This window comes from Crinia signifera, chromosome 9, assembly GCF_055691185.1.
Source record: "Crinia signifera chromosome 9, ASM5569118v1, whole genome shotgun sequence".
Taxonomy (NCBI): Eukaryota; Metazoa; Chordata; class Amphibia; order Anura; family Myobatrachidae; genus Crinia; species Crinia signifera.
Genome location: NC_139225.1, coordinates 100,460,887 through 100,485,462, shown reverse-complemented (window position 1 = coordinate 100,485,462; position 24,576 = coordinate 100,460,887). Strand labels below are relative to the sequence as shown.

The 24,576-nt window shown below is 41.7% G+C and overlaps 1 protein-coding gene across 3 annotated transcripts in view; it reads left to right on the top strand.

The window, feature by feature from the left end:
• The window catches only part of AFF2 (ALF transcription elongation factor 2), a 481,449-nt gene that overhangs the window by 441,283 nt on the left and 15,590 nt on the right, over positions 1-24,576 (top strand). For all 3 annotated transcript variants that reach the window (XM_083159453.1, XM_083159452.1, XM_083159451.1), the window contains exons 14-19: positions 148-287; positions 932-995; positions 4,731-4,867; positions 17,485-17,556; positions 17,903-17,996; positions 21,042-21,091. In XM_083159453.1, coding sequence (XP_083015579.1) covers positions 148-287; positions 932-995; positions 4,731-4,867; positions 17,485-17,556; positions 17,903-17,996; positions 21,042-21,091 — 557 coding nt within the window. The remainder of the gene's footprint in view (positions 1-147; positions 288-931; positions 996-4,730; positions 4,868-17,484; positions 17,557-17,902; positions 17,997-21,041; positions 21,092-24,576) is intronic.

Genomic DNA, 24,576 nt, shown 5'->3' with positions numbered 1-24,576 from the left:
AGCCTTTAAGGGGCTTCTGTCTTAAGTAGCAGAAAGGTCCATCTAAGATATACCTCTTTGAGATAATCAATCTAATATTTTTAACAGTAAATTTTTAACTGGCAATTGCTGGCTTGAACCTAAACATCGTACTCATTGTCTTTACAGGAAGAAGACAACAGCATGCCACCAAGTAGTGGTCAGGAGAACATTCAGCATCATGCAGAGCCCGATGTATGGTCCTCGTTACCTGTGATAACCAATGGGAACAATGATTCTCGAAGATCAAAAATAACGTTTGATGAAACGTAGGTTAATTTATATTGTGATGGAATTGGGTGTGTGGCTTTACATTGCTTTACTTTTAAAACTGCTTAGCTCTGTATACGTGACCAAACTGAATTTAGCAATTAAACATCAAAGTGCTACAATAGCTAAATATAAGGTATAAGAGTACTTGTAAACTGACCAGATCTTACCATTTATTAGTAATTGTAAGATTAAAATTATTCAGCTACCCTTTGATCTTTCTGCCAGAAGGCATGTGTTTCATTTCAATATGACCCCTCATTGTGGTTAGTTTACTAATATAGTACAAATACTCTGGGTGAGATTTAATAGGATGAGAGATTCAGAAAGTGAGAGATTTTGTGAGAAATCTCCGGGATTTTTTCAAGTAGCAATCATTTGCAATGCAAAATCAGTTTGATTTAGAAGTGTAAATGATTGCCGCTTTAAAAAAAAACCCTGGAGATTTCTTGCCAAATCTCTCACTTTCCGAATCTCTCATCCTATTACATTTCATCCTGTATGTCCCTACAGCAGCATTTGCTAACCTGTGGATACAGTATGACAACACTGATTGTTGGATTCCTGATCAGACTTTTATGTGTTGTTAGTAAAATAAACCTTATTTCTAAATGTGTTTTACATTTTTACAATATGTTTTTAGGTTACATAATGCAGATTATTACATGCAGGAAGCTAAAAGGCTGAAGCACAAAGCAGATGCTTTGGTAAGTTGATATTTGGTCCTTTCACCGGTTGATTTGATCTTAATTTCATCCATTTCATTTTCTGTTTTACATAACTAAAACACAATATCTGTCAAGTAATTTTCCAGTAACAAACTTACATAACTGAAGATAAGGCTATTGTGGTGTTGTATGTACATTATCCTGAATACATGTAGATAAAATACTGTATATGTTTTTATGAAATAAAAAAAACAGATGTCAGGGGAAAATAGTTAGGGATGATATGTATCATCTATAGATATACAGTATATGTGTCTAGTGTCCGTTTGTGTGTCTCTGAAACACTGCCATCTGTTGACTAGTAATAATATAGTTTGTTAGTAGATCAGTTTAGAAATACTGTTTCATAGATATTTCTAATGGTGCCCACACGGTGCGATTATCGCTTGTGATATAAAGCAGGATGTACTAAGGGAAAAATGCGGCAAAACCCAACTTTGGATGGCGATACCCTATAGAAGACTATGGGCTTCTTATCACTGGCCACCACAACCCCCGCATCCGCCGACCCCCACTGCAAATGCTGACCCCCACTCCCCCTGGCATATCTTCCTCCAGAAAGCCTGAACCCGGAAGGTAAACTCCTCACCCTAGCAACGCAGCTGGAGGTCCTTCCAGCTGCAGGGGGAGGAGGAGGCACCAGGTACAGCCTGCTTAGGCTTCTCAGCATGGGGGGAGTGAGGAGAGGCCAGGGAGGTGATGGACACCACCCCGCATGCCACCTCACAGGTATCGCGGGGGGCCACCGTCACCGCATTGCGATGTTGATCGTATATATTAGTACATATTTGATCAATATCGGTGCGATGGGTGGCAATGTATTTACTACATCCCGCACTTGATCTTGTAAATTCAAATTGCATCACGTCTAGTTCAATTCGCACCGTGTTTATTTTCCCTTGTGATGCGATACAAGTATTTTTGTACTACATTCTATGCTGTTGTACTACACACTATTGTAGTGAAGTCAAAAGCTGATGTAGTTTAATTCACCTGTAGCTCAAATCACACAGTGTGTACAGTCCAAATCACATAGCACACATTGTATAGGCTCAAATCACACCTGGCACACATCTCACTGTGAGTTTTTCAATTTCCAAATTTAGTCATTAGAGTTTTTATACTGCTTCTGTAACACAGCACTTTGGCCAGTCTAAAATAGATCTAGCCATCTACAGTAGCACTTTGACTGAGTCCCCTGATTCTTACTGGAACCTGTATACAAGACACACAGGTTGACAACACACTGTATATTTTCCTATAGGTAAGTAAAGTATTGTATTTTTGCCTTGCGCATGTAACATAGCGAGCACGCGCAGGGCCTTTCAGCGATACAATCCAGTGATTATTTTATTTACTGGCCATACCCAAGTTGATTGACAGACGGCCAACATTTTGGGGGTGGCACCCATCCATTTTCTGGGAGTGCCAGGGAAAACACAGACTTGCCAAGGCATTTTCAGTGAGGGCATCTCAGCTCCAGCCTATCTGAGCATCTCAGAGCAGGAATCCATGTATGCATCAGAAGACTACAAGCCCAAAACTGTGTGTCCAAGTGGACTCTCTATAAGGCTGGGGCATTCAATCAGCACCAGTCAAAGAACCAAGCAGGATTCTAACTCCAGCAATTAGGAGAAAGAAGCTCCTCATTTTCAGACATGGTCTGAACAATTGGCTGGTTACCAGGAGACTGATTCGAACACACAGATTAGTCTGACCATTATCTACTATGGTGAACTTATTACAGATGCTAATACTACCAAACTTTATTTCACTTATTTATATACTTTACATTTTCCAAAATGCCTCAATTAGTCGTTGATTAATTTTTTGATGAATAGTTTATTATTAGGTACTTGTTTCCTGACGTGCGTGACGAGCCCCGCGAGGGGTGGCGGAACGCATCCTCCGATTTTTTCATACCCCGCTATCCACGTCGGCGTGGAGTTGACTTTATAAAGTGTGGCGAGAGCAGCGAGCCACCGAGCCCGAAGCGTGGCGAGGGGACGTGGAATACATGTAAAGTAATCCGCGTACTCTCGCCACACTTCGGGCTCGGTGGCTCGCTGCACTCGCCACACTATATAGAGTCAACTCCACGCCAACGTGGATAGTGGGGGTATGAAAAGGTCGGACGATGCGTTCCGCTGCGCTCGCCATGCTTCGGAGTGACGTGGAGAGTGGTGCTGTTTTAGGTGTATGGTTTTACATGTATTCTGCGTGCGCTCTCCACACTTCAGGCTCGGTGGTTCGCTGCGCTCGCCACACTATGTAAAATCAACTCCATGCGTAGTTGGATAGTGGGGGTATGAAATCACCCATGGGTGACTATACAATTAAAACCCGGGTCTTTACAATGAAAAATCGCATTGCATGAATTGTATGCCACTATATTGCATGTGATGCGATGCAATACAATGAAAAAATCGGGCGCCCAGATATTACACAAGTACCGCATTGCCAATATTATTGTCCACCTCTACAGTATGCTATGCAAAATTTACAAGGGCAATTGCAAACATGGGCTCTGTGAATGGCATTTTAAAATAAGAGCCTGATTCAGACCTGTTGGCTTGGCTGCGTATACTCACAGCGATCAGGGCCGCCCCGCTGAACGCACCTGCACCGCCCACATCCCCTTGCTAGCATGTGAGGGGATGTGTATGAGAACATGCGGCTGATGGGAAGACAAATCATTCGATGGTCGATATTCTGAACTGACTTTTATTTTCACCACTGATCGGCAAAAAAGGGGCGGGCGCTGACGTCATGTGACCTCAGCCGCCTGCCCCCGAGCAGGCAACACCATGCCTGTGTTCCCAGGGAATGCCCAGCATTCCCCTGCTCCAGCCCCCTGCCTGCCTACCCCCTCTGAAGCGAACGGCGCAGCGAATGTGATACTCTCTGAAGCCATTTGCTCCCAGAGTTTGCGCATGCGCATAAATGCACATGGGCAAACCCCAATTTTCAGGGAAGGTGCAGAATTCTTCCCGCTAGGAGCAAGTCTGAATCAGCCCCTAAGTTAGTTGCCACTTAAGATCATGCAGTTACAATATATTTATTTTCCACACAAACAAAACAATAGGTAATTGAAAAATGTGCAACTTAAATATAATACATCTCTTATTCTCCAATTATCTCTCTTCATTCTACCCTTCCCTTTTCCTTCAGTTGCTATCTTGCTTTTGCACTCCCACTTCCCACTCTGGCCCTTATTCAGATCTGATCACTATACAAATTTGTTCTCAAAATGTGCAAAAACCATGTGCACTGCAGGTGGGGCAGATTTAACATGTATAGAGAGAGTTAGATTTGATGAGTCATTTTGTTTCTGTGCAGGGTAAATACTAGCTGCATTATTTTTACACTGCAATTTAGATTTCAGTTTCACCACACCCCACCCAAATCTAACTCTCTCTGCACATGTTACATCTGCCCCATCTGCAATGCACACGGTTTTGCCCATTTTGAAAACAAATTTGTACTACGATCAGATCGGAATAAGGGCCTTTGTCTCACCAGTCAGTCAGATATTACTCTGCACAGACTGTCAGGTATATAGAATTCTTCAAATACAACTAATTGTTCAAGTTTTACACAAGAGAAGACAACCAAAACGGGCCAATGTTCAAATTTACTTGCATAGAGATACGATGTTGATTGAACTTGCGTTGGTTTTCTGTCTTACAGTATTATTTTTATGCAATGTTTCAGATAGAAAAGTTTGGCAAAGCTGTGAATTATGCTGACGCTGCCCTGTCTTTCATCGAATGTGGGAACGCTATGGAGCGAGATCCATTAGAAGCGAAATCTCCATACACCATGTACTCCGAGACTGTGGAACTCATCAGGTTAATGTCTATTTTGTGATCATTTTCCTTATCTCATTTCAGTCGTAATTAGAACCTGCTAAGTTTTTTAAAGAAAATAATTTCAGCATAATGATTTGTTCAAGGCATCTTCATCTCCGAAGTCAGCGTAATTACTTCTTGCCATTTTATTAATGTGAGGGAAAATGTGTAATTGATGGACAGTGCTTTTATAAATTAGCCCCTTTAGAGGTTATAATGTGACTGTTATAATTTGCAATATTCATAAAATTAAAATTGAGATGTAGTGGGAGGCTATAAAGTGCAATCATTAGAATATTTGGCAGAGAGACCTGCCTTTAAAGGGTGCAATATTAGATAGCAAATTATGTTCAAGAGGTTTTTGATCATTTTGTTTCCTATGGAGAAAAATTGTTCTTTTCTTCTGTTTCCTTTGTCTGTGAGGTCGAGGAGAAGAAAAGTGAACTTTAATCAACAAAGTTAAAGTGAATTACAGCCCTTTTCTGTTTTACAGACATGAGGCAGCTCATTTCATTTGAAGCATCAATTGATTAATTTAGTGGATTTAACCTCCCTTCTCATGAAAGTAAAATAATTATGCTTTACTATTGTCAAGAGCTGTCATCGACCAAAAATGGAATTTGAATGCTAATCTATGATGATTTAAAGGATTTGTCTAAACCATTTTTTGTATAAGCCTACAACTGGGCAAATTATTGTTTAAGGCACCAGCACTAATAATGATACAGGGCTACTGGTACTTATCAGTGGAAGAATGTTTTTGTTGGGGTATCACAGACCTTACCTCATTTGGTAAAGATGTCAGCGGTGTCCGACTGGAACATGGAGGACCCACCAGGGGAATGCAGTGGTAGGGGCACATGTGGCTAGCCTCCAGATATTGTTAGAGCACAGGGCCAGAATAACAATGGGATCAATGGAGCTGCAGCCTTCAGGCCTACACATAAAAATAGGCCCAACATCATGACAGCATGTTGATCACCAAGTAGTCACAATTCATAAGCATTAAAATTGCATTTCTATTTTACACATTTATGGGTACTTATGTAATATCTGGGCTCCCGTTTTTCTTATGAGACTGCGTCCCCTCACGGGGCTCGCTGTGCTCGCCACGGTTCGGGCACGGTGGCTCGCTGCGCTCGCCACACTATATAAAATCAACTCCATGCGTAGTTGGATAGTAGGGGTATGAAAAAATGGGGTGCATTTAACATGGGATCCCAGATAATACATAAGTACCCATTTATGCAATTTTTGCACTTATGTATATTTAGGAAGCCATTGGGTCTTAGAGTGTTTGGGTTCTACATGCCTACATGGCATTGGCCTCATCTCATCTACTTCTCATAATAGGCCCTTGAAATTGTTCAGCTCCAGGCTCATTAGGTCCTTAATCTGGCCCTGCTAGTGCATGCACAGTAATGTACCAGAATGGCAATGCACTGTAGAATATACACCATGGTCCTGTGCAGTAAAATGCAACATATGTATAATTTAAGTGCGTAGTCTGGGCCCTGATTACTAGAGGAAGGGCTGGGCCCTCAGGCAATGGGGCCCACTGAGGGTTTCCTTGTAACCCTGGATGTTAGTAATAAAGAATGTAATTATGTTGAGGTGGCACTATGGGTCTATTATGGAAATGCTAGGGTTGTGGCAATGCAAATAGCTAATTGAACCTAAGCAACAAATAGTGGCTGATGGCGCTGGACTTAAAATCCAGTTCTCATTGATGATTGTAGAGTTGAATATGGTCACATGAAATTGAAAGAAAAATGCAAATACGAGGAGAATGTTCAGATGTGAATTATGTATATCCAAGTGTTAAAAAAGGGGGGATGCATACCCCACTCTCTTAAAGGAGGGATAAGACAGGTTTCTTTAAGGATCTTGGTGGTATAGCAGATGGTAATTACCAAATCACTCTATTAATTTAGGTGATATGCATACCATACTCACACAGCAACTTGCCGTGATCCACTCATAAAGGTATCTTTAATATCCCAAGACTCCTTTGATTAAGTTAACGATGATCCTCCAACTCAGATGATTGGAATATGAAAGACAAATAAATGGGTGTAAGTACACTCAAAATTAAAGGGTGACACACTCAGGGTTTGGCTAGGTGTGGGAGGAGTGGGCCCTACTCACAAAGACAGTGATGTGTCTATAAAGGTTTCGGTACTTATGTAGTATCTGGGCGTCCGATTTTGTGATTGTATGCCTTACCTTAAGGCATACAATCAGATGCGATGCGATGCGATTCGATGCGATTTTACATAGGATTCAATGTTAAGAAGGTCCTGTTCATTTCCCCACTATCCAAGTGGGCATAGAGTTGATTTTATATAGCGTGGCGAGCGCAGCGAGCCACCGAGCCCGAAGCGTGGCGAGCGGACGCATATTTCTTAAAAAGTATTCTGTGTCCCCTCGCGGGGCTCGCTACGCTCGCCACGCTTCGGGCTCGGTGGCTCGCTACGCTCGCCACAGGTTTATATCCAACTCCATGCCCACTTGGATAGTGGGGAAAGGAAAAGGACCCCTTTTTCCCATTGAATTCTATGTTAAAATGGACTCAGACCATTTTAACATTGAATCCTATGGAAAAATCTTGACCATCGCATCGCATACGATTTGGTCGCATGTGATGCGATGCGATCCGATCCGATTTCTAAATCGGACGCCCAGATACTACATAAGTACCAAGGTTTCTTTAGATGATGTATCTTAAGAAAGAACATCTTGACATCTAATCAGTCGTATCACATCAGGGGTCCCAGGGGTTGTAGCTAAGAAGTCGTTCATGTATTTGGGGAATTTATATTGCAAGTTCGCCCCTGCTGTCTCTTCTTCAGCCAATAAGAGCTCACGGTCCGGTTCGTGATTGGCTGCCGGACCCTGAGCCAATCCGAGCTTGTAGGCCGGCAGCTAATCAGGAGCTGGCCCTCTAGGGATGACTGGCTGACGGCCCAGTCACAGGGACACAGTAAGGAGACGGAGAGACGTGCAATGCACTCTCCTCCCCTCCGAAGGCAAGCAATGGCTGGGTCAGTGGTGGTAGGAGTCATGAGGGCAGAAGTGGCACGTGCTGCGCTGCCCCCCCCCCCCCCCAACAGCAGCAGTTGGTGGTAGTAGCAGCAGCAACAATGGTGAGTTCCACTGCTGTTGGGAAATTCTGGTACTGTGGGGGCATACTGTATGTGTTTCTGGCACTGTGAGGGCATACCTGGCGGCACTGTGGGGGCATACCTGGTGAAACTGTGGGTGCATATCCAGTGGCACTGTGGGGGCATACCTGGCGGCACTGTGGGGGCATACCTGGCAGCACTGTGGGGGCATACCTGGTAGCACTGTGAGGGCATACCTGTTGGTACTCTGGGGGCATATCTGCCAGCACGGTGGGTGCATATCTGGTGGCACTGTAAGGGCATACCTGGCACCACTGTGGGGGCATATCTGACACTGTGGGGGTATATGTGTATCTGCCACTGTGGGGGTATATGTGTATCTGCCACTGTGGGGGTATATGTGTATCTGCCACTGTGGGGGCATATGTGTATCTGGCACTATTGGGGGCATATGTATATTTGACATATGTATATTGGGGGCATATGTGCATCACGCCCCCATTTTTATTTTCACACCCATTTTTGGGTCACACGCCTAAGGCGCTTGTACACAGTACCACTAAGATTTTTTTTAGGCTTGCACCACTGACTGGGGGCATTGTTTATCTGGCACTGCTGGGGGGCATTGTGTATCTGGCACTGCTGGGGGGCATTGTGTATATATGGCACTGCTGAGAGCATTATGTGTTATACGCATCACCGCCAACTTCTGACCTGCCCACAGTTCCTGAACCTATTTTCCTAAAACATAGCACTGTATATATCTGTAAATATAAAAGCCATTAGCGTCCTTACAAAGTTACTACCATAAACAAGTCAGCAGTGCAAACTATATTGTTGTTCATGGTCAAACATGCCATTGCTGGAGTGTGTGCTAACAAAATAACTATGATTGTTTGTCACCTTTCATTTGAAGCACAATAGTAACTAGTACTCATGGACAGTGGCTTAATGCTAGATGATATATCTTAAGAAAGAACATCTTGACATCTAATCAGTCGTATCACATCAGGGGTCCCAGGGGTTGTAGCTAAGAAGTGGTCCATGTGCTTGGGGAATTTATATTGCATGTTCACCCCTGCTGTCTCTTCTTGAGACAACTAGAAACTGCATTTGCAAATTCAGTGAGAATTGCAAGTGTGTTTGTTTTTTCCTATTGGAAGCAAACAAAGTTGGAAGAAATAACAGCATAATATGCAGTACAAGATGATTTGCACATCATTAGGTATTTTGAGACAATGTTAAAGCATTTTTTAAAGCACTGAAATTGCCCGAAGCATAGAATACATTATTTTTTCGGGAGTAGTTAACCTCAAGAGTTTTGAAAAATGTAATAATATTAAATTTCCACTGAGCCATGCTTTTGCACACAGAAGTAACTACTATAGTATCCAATCCCACTGGAAGCCATATGCCCCCCCAAACACTCAGAGGTGGCACCTTTTGGATATTTTACTTTCTGTTTTTCCATACCAGATAGCAGGTTTGGTCACCATCTTTGTTCCTTCACAGATTGCATGTGGCGCTGGGCTGTGACCAGTGGCATAATTATAAATATAGCAGCCCCATCATAACATTCCCCTCCCCATACCTGCTTTTTTGTCAGAGTCTGCCACCGCCATGCCACATTCTACTCATTGTAAGGCAATGGTGAACTCATTAAAAATGTCTCTCCCAAAATGGATGCCCCCCCTCCTCTAGCATCCTTAATAACTGTCTTCTCTGAGGCAGTGGCCATTTTGGAAGGGAAATTTTAAATGGGGGCAGGTTTGCTGAGGCCACAGACAAGTGTGCAGGTCCTGGCAGGGATAAAACGATATCCCTTACAGACCCCCAGAACCTCAGCAGCTACTAATAACCTCAAAGTCAGTAGGGCCTATTGCTTACCCACTAGCTGTGACATAATAGCCAAGTAAAAAACAACAATAAATAAAACTGCAAACTCAGGAGCAGCCACAATAGAAATGATCCAAAATGTGTTACCCAGGGCTGTAACTAGGATGGTGTGGAATGCTGCAGGGTAGGGGGCTTTGTTGACACTTGTTAATTATATGTTTTAATTACTTTTACTTGTACCATCCCTCCTTTTGGAAGTCTGATATCTCCTGGCTGCTGACTACCTATACAACATTCATGAACATAACTTGAGAGCTATTTGTTGTTATTCTAACCCTAACCCTATTTTGAGGACCTTACAAATGTTTGCTACAGGAGTAAATGATCTATTTACAAAATTGATGTATTGCCCATAATAGCCAATCAGATTCTGGTACATTCCAGAAAATGATAGCTAGAATTTGATTGGTTGCTATGGCAAGCTCCTCTTCTTGTAAACCCAGACTTTTGTGAATACAATATAATCCCTGTATCATTTACAAATGTACCTTTTCTATAATATTTATCTATATAATATGATATTGATAAGTGTAGCATTAAAAACGATATACTGTTTTCTGTGTCAAATTCCAAAGAGTTTACAATAGCAATTCCCCACATTTGGCACGGTAATGTAGTAAATTCATATCCTTGAAAATGTGTTATTCTTCAGATAATGCTTTCGTCCAATCACATTTGTTTATTTTTATTGCACTTTTATGCAGTTCTGGGTAAGTGCAATTGTATCTAATCCACAGACTTGAGTTTATAAATGGCAATATCCATGGGCAAGAAAATAAACAAATCTTTCCGTAAAACTGAGATCTCCAGCTGTAGATTTGTTCTTTACAAGCAGTGTCTTACTGGCACTTTCAGCACATAATAAACATTGCTGTTAGTACTTTTATATTTTTCACACCACAGTGTGTATGAATCTAGAATGAAATGGATTCTGAAATCCATTCATTACTGTGTGTTGGTATATGAGAGATTAAATAATGTATGTGATTTTTAGATTCAATAAAAATATAATCGATAGACAAAGTCAGTGTAGGGGTTTTCAGCACTTTAGGTAAAGTATCAAACGACCCCCCAAACTCCACACTGCCACCAATATCCACTTCCCAGCTCCTCAAGTGAAAGTCTGGAGGGGGAATATTGGAAGTTTCACAGCCACCACATCAAGTACAACAAGGATATAGACAGCCTTTATTTTCTTATAGGCAGACTCTGTGTTGCCCCACAGACCCCAGCCATCCCTGTCTATAAAAAAATAACACCACTTTTCTATTCCGTTTAGCAACACATACTCCAAATTGGAGATACAATTATTGTAATTTTGCATGGTTTTAAATTCCTATATAATTACATCATACGTTTCTTAGGAATTATATTTAATGACTGTGTTCTATTTTACCACTGTTTCAGCCTTAAAGTTAAAGTAGCTTCCAGGTTAATGCTGGCCCAGCGGGGGACTGGGGGATAATTTTTGACACTGCTCACTTTTTGAAGTGGCCGGGGTCTGGCAGGCATTTGGATGCCTGCCAGGCAAGTGGAGCACACATGCTGAGCCGGGAGCAGCAGCAGGCACCTGGCCGAGAGACAGAGTGGGGGAGAGGCAGCAAAGCCATAGTGAGGGAGCAGGGGGAGGAGCGGCAGAGTTAGAGTGGGGGTATCGGGAGCAACAACAGCATGATGGCTGGGAGGGGGTGGAGAAGATCCCCCAACGGGTCACAGAGGGCGGACTGACGTAATGACGTCTGCTTCATCATGAAGTCACACATTGGACCCGCCACCGCTTCATGACTTCACGCGTCGGGCACCCCCCCAGTGAGCCCTTACCCTCTCAGTCCGTCACAGGTAGCTTCTACACTGATTGTCCCTGCTGCTATTATAGTGTATTTATAACAATACTAGCTACCAGCCCATCAAAATGATGGAATAACATAACAGTGATGTATGTGACATCGGCTGTGGGTGCCCGAGCGGAGCAAGACTTGAATTGCTCCATTGGATGCCATCTAGTGGCTGTAGGTGCTCAGAACACTTGAATTTCCTAAACAGAGGTGAGAAGACTCAAAAGCCTTTTTTTTTTTAAAATACATAAAATGTTCAGGACCTCAGATGTGGGATCCTTATTTGTGTAATTGTATTCCTTTAAACCTCTTGCAGAAAACTTGCTTTTATATTAATGAGTGGCATGAATTGAACCATCCTTTTGTCTGATGTTATGTTGTGTACATTTTCACCGATCGGTATGCAGAAGATTGAATAAATGCTGTTTGACTTGGTGAAACAGAATTGCCAATAACGCTGAGGCTTTAAACATGCAATTTGGATCAGGACATCCATAAGCTAAGCTCAGTAAATGTTCCCGTTCTGTCTTACTCTTTTAAATGAGGCTGTCTGGATATCTTAAAATCTTCTTATGCAAGACTGAGCCCTATTACTTATTCCAAAACAAGTGCCTGTGAAATCACATTAGGCTTGGAAACCAGTGATCAGATGTGATGAATTGATTTCCAAGGCACTAAGTGCATAGCGTGAAGTGTGCTTGGTTAGCCAAATGAATTGAACGGTGCACTAAAACATACGGTTACTCCAATTAATAAATGACGTGAAGCTGCCAATATCTCAGGAGATGGCAATTTAACAATATAAAATGTTAAAGGACAAATATATTTCTTAAATAAATAAAACTGTATGTAAAATGATTCAATGTAGCAAAATACTATACTGTTCACATATTGTGTGTTATATTTGTGATAGCTGCAGTATCATAACAGTTACCCCTTGAATATCTCTCTGGGGGTAAACACATACAAGTTTAAATACTTTGCACCCACCCAAGCACTTTTGGCCTTCCTTTACACAACACCTATACCTACAGCATTAACATAGCTTCCAACGATTTCAATTTTCGTGGTACATTATTGTTTTTTGGGGACTGTCCGTGTACTAACCGCTGCTGGTAGTGTCCCGTGGTAGGGAAATCTGGTAGTTCTGGGACATTACTAAGCATGAGCCCTATTTAACAACGAGGTGATATTGCGAGCCTTTTCGGGTTTAGCAAAATCTTCTAAACTCTGCAGAGTCTCTGCCGATGGCACTGATTTAAAGTGAAATGCCCGTCGCTGGCAGTAGTAGGTTGGCAGCAATAGAGGATATTATTCAGGTTGCTTCGCAGAAGGGCTGTGTTTACACGGAGTCCGATGTTGTGTTAGTGCCCATGTGCATTTCTGCACATGTGCATATGCAGGGTGTGTGCACCTACAGCAAACATTCTGTTCGCTGGGTGCACACACTCAACACAGCGGGTGGGGGCAGAGAGAGGCTTGCGGCACCGGCCAGCCCCATTTGCATATGGGAACATCCAGTGTTTCATAGGCGTTTCCATGAGAATTTGTAAATGGTGTTTGCGCAGCGCTCGGAATGGGGAGAAGGCTAACCCTTAGCAGCTCGCACCTGTAGGGGGGAGTCCTATTACCCCCTAAATGATAACAGGTGAAGGATTTGGGTGGTGCTGGCTGTAAGAGGTGGAAATGGTTAAAAGTTTAGAGACACTGATGTTGTACTTTAGCAGGTGGGCAAAAACTGTAGGCTGGGAGTTGAGAGGAGATGTTAAGGGACCGGCGTGGTCTGTAGACCTATGGTGGCCTGTCCCTCTGGGGTTGCTGTGAGGAAAGGGTTAAGAGTTCAAAGTCACTGATGGTGTACTCAAGCAGGTGGGCAAAAACTGTAGGCTGGGTGTTGGGAGATATTAAAGGACCGGTGCGGTCTGTAGACCTTAGGTAACCTGCCCCTCGAAGAGTAGTCTTTCTACCTGGGGGACTTGAGGCTGGGAGTTCTGAATTGAAGTTGCTTGCTTCTGGGCTGTAGTGCTGGTACCTCAGATGCAAGGAGGATGTGTCAGAATAAATAGGATAACAGAATGGTTGCTGCTGTAGCAACTTACCCTTAGGTCTTGTAGAGTCAGCATGCACTCCTGTCCTGGATGTAACCTGGTGTGGCGATCAGACGGCAGGAGGAATGAATGAAAGATAGGCTGTAGACTAGTGCTTGCAGTATAGCACAATTTATTGTAAAACAATATACAAATGGAAAAGGCTATGAGAATGCTGGGCGTTCTCTTGCTAATGCGGCCATGACGGACAGGCGGGGGGGCGGGCAGCTGGCATCACCAGATATCAGCTGCCCACCCACTTCCCCCTCAATGTGCACCCATATGTAAGGTTGCTCAGAGCAACCTTACATATGCGTGCACCGTCCACATCTTACGATGGTTGGCAAACATCGTAAGATGTTGGAGGTTACCCCTGCCCTGCGAATGGATGTTACTGTGTAACATCCATTCGCAGGCCCTGTATGCGAATCGAGCTTGCGAATAGGTGGCGCCAGCCAACCTTTCGCACGGTGGGGTTTGGTGGACTCACACGGCTGCGATTTCGCAGTCTTGCGAATCAACTAGAATAAACCCCAGAGTGTAGGACACCTTTGAGGAGAGCGGTGCCGCTGGACCACACTGGAGGGGTAAGTGATAATTATTATCAACGGCATATTTGTTAGTATCAATGTTAAACAAACTGAAATATGCTGCTGGTAAATTGGTGATAAGCATTGTTTTTAAATGAACCCCACCCCCCAAAAAAGTTAATGTATTCAGAATCTAGTATTACATATACCACCATTTTAAAAATGAAACAGAAAAAATGTTGCAGAATACATAAAAGTTCAAGAATGAAAAACTCTAACAAGTATTTATTTGACAGTAATGCTGGGCATACACGCTACATTTATCTGACCGATCTGGCAGAGTTTGGCAGATCGGCCAGATAATTGCACATGCATGCATATGGGTCGGGCATGCCAGATCGTCCAGCATGTCTGTCCAAAGTGTTTGGTCAGCTGCATTGGGCAGTACATGCCCTACCACAGCTGACCAACGGTCAATGGCCATGATTCTGGTTGGCTAGCAAATAAGCGGTAGATTGCTGCTTTACAAGCCATGTAAAGTCCCCTTGCCTGGCATACAAAAGCCCGCCACCCGCTACATGTCCCCTCACCACTGCGAATGGATGTTTTGCATAAATATCCGTTCCCAGGCTTGCGTGCAGGTCCAAAATCATTCAACCATCGAATGATTTCTGCAGTGCTCGCTAATCTATGTCAGTCTCTGGGGACTCAGATTAGCGGCTACCTGCTCCTAGAACAGGGCAGGCAACTGATCGCATGTGGATGCCCAGCGGTTTCATGGGTGCATCCAGCGTTTCCGTGGTTACGCCCAGTAAACGTAAAGTGTTCGCATTCGAATGCCCCCTGCCTGCCTCCTACATGCCCCCCCCCTTTATGAGCGCCTCAGAGACTATGCAAGTCCGCATAGAAGCCCTGCACATATGCATAAGCGAATATGCGCATGCACAGAGCTTCACCATCGAACTCCCCATGTGAAGGTACGGGTGAGTTCACTAATCAGAATCAGGATCAATATGCCTGCTCCTTTATATGGGAAGGAACAGGGAAATTACTTCTCCTTTGGGGCAGATCGCTTATATTAGGTGACATAGATCTCACAATGTATATATATGTATATCTGCAATTTCAGATAAAATATCTGTGTGTCTGATAGGCATTTTATCCAGCCGTATATGACCAGCATACCAAATGTCAACAAAAGAAAACGAAATGATTAAATCAAAAGACATACCGTATGTATAAAAAATACAATTTTCAGCACATTGCACCTTGACCCTATACAGAGTTTGATGTTACTTCTACTCATATCAAACGATTTGACTGCAGGCCTTTATCATATTCTAACAAAGAGCTTATTGCCTCTACAGTATACTGTAAAAATACAAAAAATGGCAGAATAACTTACAGAATAAATCACAATTTATAAGAAAACCATACAAATGAAGCAAACCCTGTGCAGCTTTTATTCAATCACAAAATCTATGTGCTTTGATTAGCAAGCTTGCCAAAACAGACATATTATTGCCAAGAATAGCGATCATCCTTTACAATTAATGGGCAACCTCAGGAAGACTCGGGTAATAGGAATACTTTAGCTCAATGTCATAAATATATAATGCCGGTGTGCATGTAGAAATGCAATTACAATTCCAAAGGACCAGCTCCTTTCATACAATAAGCAAATGCAATGCTAATAAGCAAGCAACAGGGACAATGGGAGGGATCCTGTGTGTGTGTGTATATATATATATATATATATATATATATATATATATATATATATAAAAATATATATATTTAGACACTCATACCATGCACGCAGAGCATGAGATAGGAGGCGGCACTCAGCTGGGTTTTAAATAAGCATCTGTATTAGAAAGTGCATATTACAGCATAATTGCAATGGTGTCCATGACGACGTTTCAAGAACTAGACGTTCTTTTCATCAGGTCATATTGTGCAAAGAAACAATAGGCAGTGCAGGCAGTGACAAACAAACAGTCTCTTACCTCTCCATGAGACATTTTATACGTGAGCAGTTGTAAGCAGCTTGTAGCTCCGATGGTGCGCCGTCAGGGCTTCCGGGAGGCTGGTCACCCAGGAACGCCCCGTCACTACCGGCTCTACAACACCAACAATTAATGCCCTCCTACAAACGCGGCCGTAACATCAGAGACATGTTGGTAAAAACCAACCTATGCCCTATACCCAAGGAGTCCTTTCTACCAACTAAGATCCGCGGATGCATTCGATGCCCCTCATGTACCACATGTGGTTATGTGGAACCTGGCAAGTACGTAAAAAATCCAATATCACTGCTAGATGTTACACTGACGGGACCTCCTGCATGCGTCTCTGGACCGTTGGCGTCTCTCAGCACAGCAGGGTTAGGATGTTCCTCGGCATGCACCACAGGTTGCCAGAGGTCTGAGCTCCCGTCACATTGGCCACGTTGGACGCGTTTTGTCAGAGACTTCATCAGCCAAGAAATTGGTAAAAAATGCATATTTGTATGCAAATACTGTAGTAAAGTTTATGAGACAACGCTTAAATACTGCATTGGTTTCTATTCGGATATGTCCTCCTGCTCTCTTGCTGAAGTCACTGCAAACAGCCCCTATCTGCATGCCGCAGGTCCTGAGTGACTCAGCTATGCTGTACATCTGGTAGCAGCAAAACGACATTGTTATCTGACCAATTTAATGTGTGACATTTATATATCTGTGTGCGACTGAGTCTGAATCTGCAAGAACAGCTTCAATGTAGTTACTGTGGCTTTTTCTAAGATTCCATTGTACTTCAACTGTGACCTTGTACATGTTTAAAATGAATTACAGTGTGGTAAAATCGCAGCCCGGTGTCACTGGTAAGTGGTGTTTCGCGGTGGCTGCAATGCAAATAAATAAATAAATATAGTATGCTACTGCCTCCTGGAGCATCTCGTCTGCTCCGGGCATCTCGTATCATATAGCGCGTAGAGGCTCAGTGCATAAGGAGGATACATCTGTAGGTTTACTAACAATTATACACATAGAACCATCATTTGATTAATCTATGTACAGTATGATTGAAATATTTTAATATGTAATGTAACACTTAAATCTGGATATTGTCAAACCTCATTGTCACATTCTGTTTCTATAGGTATGCAATGAGACTGAAGAATTTCACAAGTTCGTCTGCCAGTGAAGGGGAAAAAAAGCTGGCGGTTTTATGGTGAGTCCGCAGAGACAGTGTCAAAGAAGCCATAATCCACAAAAGACTTAAAAAATACAGAAAACGCATAAGCTGCTTACAGAAGATCATTATTCTTGTTTTCCATTAAACTATTAAAGGATAACTAATGGCTTCTTTTAGCAGCTGACTAAACATTTATTATGCTGATTCATATTATTATCGAGATGGCATTTTAATGCCTTTTGCGTTTTTATTTCATTTACTCATATGTTTCAATTTTTCTTTTAGAAGAGAAATTACAACAAAACAATCTTGATTTTTTTTGTTCCGTTTATAGGTTTTATAAAACACTGGAATTAACATAATCCTTTTCTAATTACTGCAGCTACCGATGCCTATCTCTGCTCTACTTGAGAATGTTTAAATTAAAGAAGGACCATGCTATGAAATACTCCAGATCGCTCATGGAATATTTTAAGGTAATTTCTGTACTTAGTTTTGTGAAAAGGATAATTGACTTGTACATAATGCCTGTTATCCTTGTACTAATTGTACAGCGTTGCATTTAATGTCAATACTTAAAAAATCTGGTTAATAACAATAACCATACATCATAAAGAGCTAGAAGCGTTAGTGTAAAGGAAGAGCAGTGTGAATATTTATATAAAGTCTTGCTAGAGGAAAGTTCTGTATTGTGTTTATTATATAACATCTAGGAGCCTTGAGGGATAGTATATACATCTGCAGTCACAATATTGTGACTTGTATAACAGAAAAAAAAATATTTTGGTTACACAAAGAATGATTTGGTGGGCCATTCAGTCCGTACCAGACCAAAACTCTGCATTCTCTATCAATAATCTGCTAACAGTTCCAATCATCAGTCAAGTTTATCATGGCTGTCAGAAACACCTTTCAGGTATTAACTATGATTTACCAGTGTGTAGCCATCAGTAAATGTTTAATGATGCTTATCAGTAAGGTTGGACTGGCCTACAGCTGCGCCGGGGAAATCTACCATGGGTCCTTGTGCTTAATCCCCACCATATTCCATCTTCTCTCGGCCAGAGTCCTTGTGTTATTACCAAGCTATGTCCACTGTATTGTAAGCCAAGCCCTTCTGTGGTGGCTGGCCACCCACCCTGTGGTGACTGACAACATTCCTTAAGCTTTGGCCTCTACCATTGAATTCCCAGGAGTGTCCTTCTACCCACTCTTTTTCTCTGTTAATCTACTGTAAGCAAATTCAAAAGGATTATGGTTCAAGCCTGTTAGGTCCAGTGGGCCCACACAATGTAAATTGTGTTTGTATTTATAAACTCACATTTTCTGAGGACATTTCCATTTTTGTGTGCAGCCTCCTGAGGATGTGAAAAGATAGTGACATTTTTTTAAGGTTAATATACCCAGAGTGCCAGGATTGCAGAACTGCTGGTACATTCTTCCCAATGAATTAATACGCAATTGGCCAATAAAGACATACAGTATCAGTTTTCAGGAGATTTTGTGCAGAGTAACTAGTTTGGTAGTAATTAGTTTGGTACCACCTCACAGGGGGCACTAATGGCGACACTTGTTAATTATCTGTTTTAATTATGTTCACTTGTGGCTTCCCTCCTCTTTGAAGCTCTGCTCCTGACTATCCCTGTCTTCGCCACCCCTTCCTTTGCTAATACCATGAATGTAACTTGAGAGATCTTTGTTATTTAGTCACCCTGTCCTTTCAGGATTTAAAACCCATCACCTTTGGCACTGTAGTCGGACACTCATTTCATGAGCTATATGACTATGCATAGAAACCTATAGAATGCTAACTATTTGAAGCTCATCTTGTACTTCTTGAAAAAATCTTCAGCGTCGTTGCTGAGCAAGGAATTGGATGTGTGGCTATACACTACATAAATCTGCTCAATTGCAATGCTGATTATTTTTTACAAGTTACAAGTAGCTTCATATAGAAGCTTATTCTGTTTCACACACAGCGCTCCCCTGTGCGGGAAGCAGGCAGGCAGCTGACATCTGCTGACGCACCTGCATCACCGGGCGATTGCAATGTGAATGTCCAGCACTTACCATGTGAATGTCCAGCACTTTCATGGGAACGCCCATGAAACACTGGGTGTTCCCATGGGCTATGCCCCCGCCGCCACCCTCCCCTCCCTCTCACCCGCACTGCTAGGTACGAGCGGGACAGCAAACATGTAGTTCATCATGCCCACTCACCCCTGTGTCTGCACAAAAATGCGCCTGCGCAAGTGCAGATGTAAAACATCGGTTCCCTGTGCGAACACGCGGGGGACCGTTCCAATTAGAATAAACCCCATAGTTAGAAATCGAATATTTTTCATGACATTCACATAGTTCAATTACTGTAGCAGGGTGTTTTCCCTAAATGCAACAGGTTGTGTGTTTGAATCCTGGATAATGTGGTCTATTAAAATGTGCTACTAGTAGAAATGTTATTGTAACTGAATAAGAAAGAGGGCTAAAGTTAAGTGCATGAATGCTTCCAAATCCATTTTATTGCAGTATTCTAAAGCGCAACGGAATATGCTGTGCTACTGTATATAAGAAACTGTAAATAAATACATAAATGTGTGCGTATAATAATATTTCTATATATCTCTGTCCGCCTGCTGTGTTTTTCTCTTTCTTTCTTTCTTTCTTTCTTTCGTTCTTTCTTTTTCTCTCTCTCTCTCTCTCTCTCTCTCTCTCTCTCTCTCTCTCTCTGTCTCTCTCATTATTTAATAAAATTTGTTGCAAACCACTGGTTGGACCAGTTCTCCTTCTCAGTAATATTCTATCACAATTTTTAACCTTTTGAGTGCCAACGTTACTGTAAGAAAACCTCAAAGTAGGTTGCACTTAGAAAACCACTGTTCATTGCATGCCCCACACTCTATTGTCCCTTTAGAAAATAGTAATGTATCAAGACTTTTGTTTCTTCTCAATGTAAACACAATTGCTAAAATGAAAGCTGCAGTACCTGTACATGCTAAACTGCATGACAGGTACTCTCTAAATTCATCTTGTTGCATTTATAGCCTGTAACTGAATTCTTGCAAATGCATGAAATTATATGTAAGCATAATTGGCTTCAATAAGCATATACAACATCACTGTATATAAAAGGCTAAAACTCCTCACCTTTTTGAGGTGAAGTACCACCAATGACCACTAGAGGCCACTCGACAGACCAAATTACTCCTTAACAGTAAGTGAAACCAAAATGATATGTTTCAAACTCCCTGGATATGGACAGAGGGAGCTGTGAAGGCAGGGATTGGAGGTAGAAGCAGATAGGGACTAAGCTGTCACTTTGACGGGCTTTTAACTAGTATTTAAATAAAAAAAAAACATAATAACAATTACCTGCCAATGTACCATAGCAAATCTATAGTTGCATTTTATTATAATCAATACGTTAATAGTAATTTGTTGCTTACATAATCTTCTTTATTCATTTTTATCAGGAATTGGTGACCAAAATTAATATATGTTCATTCATATTTTATTTAATACAGAACTCATCGAAGTCTTCACAGGCGCCCTCGCCATGGGGAGGAAATGGCAAGTAAGTGTTCCCTTTTCCTTTCTAAGTGGTCCTTCTTAAAAAATTATTTTTTTACTGAGTAAAATTCTACATTGATATCCAAGGAATGAGGGTCAGTTCTTAGGTCATAGCTGAATATATCTGAAAGTCAAAGTCAAGAATCACCTGCCCAAAATGTCTAAAATGTTAATGCAGGTGGCTTTAGGATTCTTTAACAATTTGGTCCTTAAACCAAATGATAGTCATAAAAGTGCTGTTAATTAGATAGCAAGTACTGTGTCATTTCAGAAAGTCAAAGTAAAGTTAACCTCCATAGCAGTGATTTTCAGCGACTGGTTCTGTAATGAAAGCCCAATGAATAATTTATTGACGGTCAGTGCTATGAAATAAATTTGAACTTATATCAGTGGTGAAAATGGGAACACGCTTAATCAGGCAATTATCAAAGGAATCAATCCTTCTTTTAACGGTAATATACCTACACCTGAAAATAATGTAGAAAATTAATAACCCGTGGTTATGCTCCAAGTGACTGACGAGGATGAAGAGATATCAATTGAACTATTCCAATGTGGTGCAAAATGTATATGCAAGAGCCCTTAGATTCACTAATGTACCCTTCATTAAATGAAGTGCCTATGAACAGATATACCCTCATTATAGAGCCAATGTAGTGGCCTCGGCGTTACATATATTTTTTAAACCCTTAATGTCTACATAAATTTCAAGGGTCACATTTCTATCCATGCTTCCAGACTTCTACTTCCAATACTAAGCCTTAAAAACTATTTTTGACAAGAGGACCTATAATAGTACTCCATTAGAACTTCATATTTACAAAGTTGTTCCCCAAAAAATGGTCCATGGTTCTTAAATATTATTTGTTTAGAATATACTGTCCCACCCGATTACTGCGATCTGTAGATGAAGGACTTTTAGCAGTACCTAGGACCTCCTATAATTCATCTGGGGGTCGAGCTTTTAGCCATTCAGATCTGACTTTATGGAACTCCCTTCCCCGCACAGCTCGAGAGGCCCCCACTCTAGAATGCTTCAAAAAAAAGACTGAAGACTTTCCTGTTTACTCAAGCATTTTGTTCAGTCCCTTAAGTATTGTTTATGAAAAGCTTTTCTGTACTTCATTGTTTCTGTACTGTATTACATTCGTTCTATCTGTTAGGCACCACAAAATAAATACACACACACACACAGTTATGAAACAAAACTTTGCCAAAATCCAAAACAAACATAAAAGTACTGCACATGGTGGAACCCCAAAACGTGGCATCACAATAATATAAAGCCTTTCTGTTGGCCCTCATTTTCACAGCCAGGTGCTTATAAAAAGCTTTTAAATGAACTTGGAACCATTACCCCTGCATATTATCAGCACCTTTCCTTTATTGAAATTCCTCCCTTTGCTGTCACATGATGAAAACCGATACACAAATAATCTACTCTCTTCCTCATACTATTTCTTCCAAACAAACTCTCAGCTGATGTTATTGCTCTTTTCTGAGACAAAACATTTGTAATATATAATTAAATAAAAATATGGTAAACCGTTTTATTTAAGATGCCATCACCGGATGCCCGGGGCGGGCAGCTGATATCACCAGATGTCAGCTGCCCGCCTTGTCCTCGTGCAGGACGCATGCAAAGCTAAGGCACCTAAGTGTGCCTTAGTTTTGCGTGTACACTCCACATCATTCAATGGTCAGCGACCATCGAATTTTGTGGTTCTTGCCCCCCTGGGTTGCGAATGGATGTTTATGCAAAACATCCATTTGCAGCCATGCGGGCAAATTTGGCATGTGAGTGGGAACGGGTGACCGTGTAAGCGGTGGGCAGCGTTAAATTTGCAGCGTTGCGTGTGGATCAGTATCACCTCCACAGATTCAGGACATAAGAAGTCTCATGCAATTGGCTGAACCATAGATTAGAAGGGATTGAAACAATCTGTATAAGTGACATATAGACATATAGAGTAGGCCGGCTTGCGTCACGAAGCTGAATTATTAAGTATAATTCAGGAGCAGTTTGTAGAGCTCTGACATCCTGCTTCCTGTGTGTGCTAAGAGAGCCCCTGTTAATATCCAGCAGGTTTTTGCCATCAGGAGATTGCTAATCTCCTCATCTAGAATTAAATGCACCTCTGTAATCAACATTAGTTCTGCACCGAACACATGCCTTTAAAAATTTCTAAACAGTATGTAAGGATTCATCAGTAATTACCGTCAATTTCCCATTCCATTTCCGAAGGAATTGTATAGAAATGTTTGTAATTCTTCCTTGCTTTCTGCAGACAATAACACGTAGCGGGGGTCTTTTATGAATTGCACTTTGACTATAGTGTGGACTGTGTTTGTAGGAAATTGCCATTGTGGTTTTCCCAAATGCTAAAATAATAGTCTTTGTATTATCTGTTGAGTTTTTTTTCTTCCTGGCTACCAGTAGCACTGATAGAATTTGGCAGCAGGTAGAAATTCATTATAACTATGTGATGCCAGAGGTCTTTCACTCTCCTTCGTTAAACATGGAACAAGCCGAATAGGGGAAAATAAATAACCTCTTAGAAGGATGATAAGTTTTTTTTTTTTTTTATTTCTTCTTTATGTACTGTGATTAGAAATAAAAGGAAAACCTTTTAGTGTGGTGAATCATCTCTTTGCAATTGTGCAATCGGAACAGAAAACAACAGTCTTTTTATTTATTACTGTAAAAAGACGCCTTGCTGAATTATATAATACAGTACGTTTCACTTTGGTTTTCATTCAATTTTTTTAAAAGATATTATTATTTTTATTTTCATCATTATTATGTGTTTATTTGACTCCCCACTTGGCTATTGTCTGGACGTGCGTTATACAAATGTTGGTTCGGAGAAAAGTCTGCTAAAAGCATTTCGTTGGTAGGAACCGGCCATGCAGTTTTTTTAAAAAACCATTTTCTGCAATATTAAGGTTAATTTGCCAACATGTAGTGTCATTATTAGAGAAACGGTCTGGCAGGTTGAATCACTCCAGTGGATATTCTTATTTTTTCATATGCGTTTCTGTATGGCTGCCTATTATGTACCAACCATGTGCATTACCATACTGTATTTGTTTTGGGGGGGGGAGGGGGTTGTCTGTCACTGACTCATGTAGCAGTTTTCAAGTTAAGGATTTGGACGATACATGCATAGCCATGATTATTTGCCAGACAATAGAGGTGCCGGCCAATATGGCTAGTGACCGCCTGCAATATTTCCCCACAATAGGCCACTTTATACAGCTGGTATCTGGTTGGTGGGTCGAGCACTGCTGAGCACTCCATCAGCCGCTGCCCAGCACTGCCCCCGGCAACTGTGTGCGGTGTGACATTAGCAATGTCATGCTGTACACAGCCAGGGGAAGGAGCAGAGCCGAATTTCCCATTAGGCACATGAGGCACGTGCCTAGGGGCGGCACATGTTTGGGGGCGGCACTTGGATGCCTGTGATAGTACTGTCAGCCCAAAATGTA